At 33.7% G+C, this 4840-nt stretch overlaps 2 protein-coding genes across 2 annotated transcripts in view; both read right to left on the bottom strand.

Annotated features, from left to right (window-relative positions):
• The window catches only part of asic2 (acid-sensing (proton-gated) ion channel 2), a 369375-nt gene extending 367079 nt beyond the window's left edge, over positions 1–2296 (bottom strand). Inside the window, exons 1-2 of the mRNA XM_014022295.1 lie at positions 2083–2296; positions 1512–1623 (exon numbers count right to left, since the gene is read on the bottom strand). The gene's annotated coding sequence lies outside the window, so the exon portion shown is untranslated. The remainder of the gene's footprint in view (positions 1–1511; positions 1624–2082) is intronic.
• A 2087-nt stretch (positions 2297–4383) lies between these two features.
• Positions 4384–4840, bottom strand: part of hrob (homologous recombination factor with OB-fold) — a 10339-nt gene continuing 9882 nt past the window's right edge. Inside the window, exon 10 of the mRNA XM_014022244.1 lies at positions 4384–4624. Coding sequence (XP_013877698.1) covers positions 4572–4624 — 53 coding nt within the window. The 3' untranslated portion in view covers positions 4384–4571. The remainder of the gene's footprint in view (positions 4625–4840) is intronic.

Below are 4840 nucleotides of genomic sequence, written 5' to 3'. Positions count from 1 at the left end.
GCTGCAGAACAGGAACCTGCTGTAAAACAGCAATTATGCTGAGTCAGGCTTGATTTTTAGTAATCTTTTCCTGTTGAATCAATAAATCAAATCAAATCAAATACACTGAAGACAGAGAGAAATGGTGATATAAAGTGTGGTAATGCAAGGATCTATCTGAGGACCACCTAACCCCAAGGCTTCACAGGGTCCTGCTCATCAKCAGTGATGCAAACATCAAAACAAGACACAGGTTTGTCTTCAACCAGCTTAGTCCACCATTAAGACAGTGACTGAGTATTACGAAAGTATATCACTTAAAATTCAGTCATAAAAAGATACCTGAACTTTAAGACTTAATTAGATTCAATAAACGTTCATTTTCACAGCGCACGTAAATCAATTTTACTTTGAAATGCTATTAAAAATTCAAGTTCCCTTTTGGCAAAATCCCTAAATGCTTTCAGCTCATTTTCCCAAAAATTACAGGGCAACTTCTGTATGTGCCTAATTAAGTGATTAAAAAGTAATAAAGAGCCTAAATGAAAAAGCCCATCACAAAATGATGTCTAAATACCTCTAAGATTAACCCACCTCGTTGTTTCTAAAGTTTCAGCAACTTCATTAAAGTTAGATAATAAATTTTAATAAACGCTTACACAGAAAAGGTTGCTATTATTAATTAATCCTGACCGTCTGTGCAAAAGTTTTGCGTAACCATGTTTTTAAGGCAAAAATTTTTAACTGATTTTTAAAGTGGTCTTGTTTAATAGCACCTAAAACTTTCTGAAGGCCTTTAAATTGTAGATGCATTTTTTTTTTACTCATTCTTAGTTCTGCATCTGATCATTTCAGTGAAATGTTTTCTTTGTTTGTTGAACCACTTAACTCTGACCTATGACTCATTCAGGAGTGAAATGAATCAATCAGTGTTGTATCTACTCATAATAAACAACACGGCTCTTAAATTGGATCTTTAGGCTCTGTGTTGCCGGCAGCCCTTCACAAAAAACACAATTTATTCCTATTTCTTTAGCCGAGTCTATGAAATATACCCAAGATAACACTATCTGACAGACAGAAAATAGCATTTTAGCCGAAAAGTTGTCATACAGCAAATGATCAATAGAATGATGATTCATCTCTCAGGTGTTGTGTCAGTTTATCCAATATGTTTTGAATATGCTTTTCATAAGCTGGAGATAGTTTTATTTATGTCCTCCACCTGTCTGATTGCCTCAATTTTTTGTGCTGCCATAGTCAAATACAAGGACTGGACTGAAAATGAGGAACAAATAAAAAAGGTCAGAGTTTAAAGAAAAAGCCTAAAGAGATTTTTAACAAAAACACAGACGCTCAGAAGGTCTCAAAGCTTCCCAGGAACATTACAACCCTCTAGTGTGCCTTAGGGTGGGGAATCAACTCTCTTCAAATCCATTATAAATACATTTCTCTGATCCTACATTTATCATGTTGCATGCAGTCCTTAATATACTTTACCTCTACACYTTTGATTTTTTGTATTTACTCACTTGGCTTCACTTTCACATTTGAGATTTGCTGTAAAAACTGCAGATATACAGCTTTCCCAGGAGAGACACGCTTTTCTCTGCTGTGGAGCTGCTTTTATCTCCTCCGACAAATCTGTTTTATTTTAAACATAAAATGACAAAAACACATTGTGCATAAGTAATCATTTWGTACAAAAATGTTTTTACCTGCATTCAGGCTTGAATCAGAAGTTCCACAGCTGACAACTACAAATAAGAGGATGTTTCAAAAAAAAAATGAGAAAAAAATATTTAACTTTTAGTTTTGTTAAGCAGCTATATTTGGTAATCAATTCTCCCCCTATACTTTGTTATAAAGTTAAAAGACTTGCATGAAAGTCTCCTCTGAAGCAAAACACAAGACACAAAGAAAACCTTTATTCCTAAATACATAATTTTTTTTATCCAGGTATAATTTATATATTTTTCAACCATAAAGTCTTTATGGTAGGATTAATAAACATATTTGCTTTTATTTTCATAGTTATAATTACGTTTTTTAAAAGAAAGGTCTAATTTTTGTTTTGTTTGTGTTAGCTACATGCTAACTCACCTTTCGACGACTTTTGAACTTAATTAGCATGTTGCTCCAATTACTTTGTTTAACTTCCGTTTTATCTTCATCTGTAAAAACTAATAATTTGGCAAATATACTGTCATAAATAAATAAATAAACAAATAAATTCAAAAACGTAAGGAATTTTGTCGGCGAAACACCGTCCACCTAGTTTTTTTGAAACAAGAAAGCTCACAGGCCAACCGGAAATTAGTCGCTCCTAATTCTGCCATGTCAAAATAAAAGCTTGAAAAGGTGAAACGGCAAATGAAAAGTCAACAAAAGTAGATGAACAAAACAAATGTTTCAGCATTTATAGCCAAACCAAAGCTATTTATTCAGTCAAAGTTCCCAAGCATTATTTTCTTTATTTGAATTTAAAATCTAAAATCTTTTACTTTTATATAAATTTACAAAGGAAAGTATTGGATCTAAAATACAGAGAACATAAATGTAACACGTTTATGTGAATCTAAAACAGCCCTGAAATGTCATTAAATAATTGCACGTTTATTCACATTAAATACATTTTAACTGGCTATATTTTATGTTTGGTTTACTTGAGGGCAATTGCTATTACCTTGAACTTTCAGCTGAAGTTCAGCTGCTTGCAAAAACACCAAAGCCCTAATTAAAAGTAAAGAAGTTAAAAGATAAAGTACTTTATCTTTTTGCCAAACACACTCCCACACACATTGTCTGACGATCACACAGCTCTTTTTTTCTTCCCAAATCAAATTTACTATGGTCTCAGACAGCTGCGGGGTTTGCTGGTTTCTTAACAACTTAATTAAGCAAATCTTCKATTTTTCCACTGAGGTAATGAGCATAATTTTACAGGGATTAAACAATCTCTAGGGTTGGGGGTAAGAAAAAAATAGGAGYCTTTATGCTTTTGCAATCTTATCTGCTTTCATCCGACCCAAGAACTTTCCATCCCCTGGATTAATAGATCTAGATTTCAAGCTTTTATTTATCCCTACCTTTTTAATTTGAATAAAGTTAGATTTAGAAGTTTCTGTATCTGAGTAACGAGCATAAAAACAACTTGGACAAATATGGATATTGACCACTGCTTTCATTTGGCAAAAAGCAAAAATCAGATGATTTATTTGAATTTTAAAGTCATGTTTGTAGCAAAATATAAATATTGAGTCATTTTGGGGTTTTGAATCTTATTAAAATCAGGACTTGTCATAAAATGATTTGTGTCAGATGGATTGTTTTGCTMTATTTCCTGGATTTACATCAGATATTTTTAAAAAAACTTCATTATATAGCAGTGCATTTTATTTTTGGCCTCACTTCTGGTTTAATACGCGTGAATAAAACCAGAGTATTAATTACACTTTTCAGACTTTTTCTAATGAATTATGAAACCTAATTAGGTCTTTGTAGATAATTAGGAAGCATAAATGCCAGATTTGTCCAGACAGCTGATTATTAGATTACCTAAAGCAGGACTCGATTGAAGTAAAAGGGCAAATTATTCACGTGTGTGAGCAATAATCAGGTCTTTTGTGAAAGTCTTAATTGGTAAAAAACAGACAAACAGATAACTCGTCAAAAATTTACCACAAACCAAAATCTGGGACCTTGAAAAATAAATTCAGTGTTTTTATAGAAGTAGCCATTTGAATGTTTTTGTCCAAACTCTATTTTTACTCCTGTACACAGACCATTACGCTGAAGTGCAGATTTCCTGTTGTTTGTGTTTTYTTATTCGACATAATTCCCCTGAGAGACGTTTCTCTTGCTTTCCTGCAAAAACTGGTGCTTCTCAGCATTTTGCTGAAACGTTTTCAAGATTTGTGGCYCTGCGACAATCCAAACGAGGTTTAAGTTGCTCCCCCTGAACAGAACATCGGAGTGATTTTTTAGTAACGAGGGGGAAAAAACATTTACACTGAACATCAGCAGAAAAACWAAACAGCTGCATAAATTTCTCAACACTTAAGGCTGAACTAAATTATTTTTAAAGACTTGGTTCTTCATCCCAATTAGTGCCTTTTGAACATAAACCAGGACACTTGTGCAGCTGCAGCWTTCTTAAAATAAAAAAAGGCTGAAGATTAACCTGAATCTGTTACAGTCAGGCTGAGGTGTTGGAGGAGTCGGAGTCTGAAGAGGAAATCCTGTTGGGAAAACCTCCACGAGAGCACGTTAGTTACAGTGTGAGGTAAACACCTCTATCAGCAAACAGACACACGACTCGCTCAGCTGCTGCAAACAAACAGAGCTGATCTGCTTTTTGCAGGAAGGGACTGCGTCTGGAAACGGAGGACAAAAACACAGCAGGAAGCCTCGCCTTGCTTTAATGTTGCATAATTTACAAATCAGTTCTGTGCAGATCACGTTCAGAGCAGCAAATTCAACAAACAGAAACATTCTCAACAAACTAAATGTATCACAGCTGAATACTTTCTAACAAAGTGTACTTTAACATATATTGTGCATGTTTTATACAGGTTTATGTAAAGGTGATGTCAGAGGCTGTAGGAGTCCTCAGGTAACTCTCCCAGCAGCTCGTCCAGGTTATCTGCAACACAGACATGAYACTTTATATATTTTTATCCTTATTGCATCTTTTTAACATTTATCTATAATTCTAATGGAGAACCGAAACTGACATAATTAAAATAAGAGCGGAAATATATAAAGTAAATACTCTTAAAATGCACCAATTAAATAACAAAATCTTTACGTCTTATTTTATAATTTAATTGACTTCATATTTACTTTTCCAGCTTAGTTC

This window comes from Austrofundulus limnaeus, unplaced genomic scaffold, assembly GCF_001266775.1.
Source record: "Austrofundulus limnaeus strain Quisiro unplaced genomic scaffold, Austrofundulus_limnaeus-1.0 Scaffold4, whole genome shotgun sequence".
In the NCBI taxonomy this organism is placed as follows: domain Eukaryota; kingdom Metazoa; phylum Chordata; class Actinopteri; order Cyprinodontiformes; family Rivulidae; genus Austrofundulus; species Austrofundulus limnaeus.
Note: the sequence above shows the minus strand (reverse complement) of the source record. Positions and strands in the feature narration are given on the sequence as shown.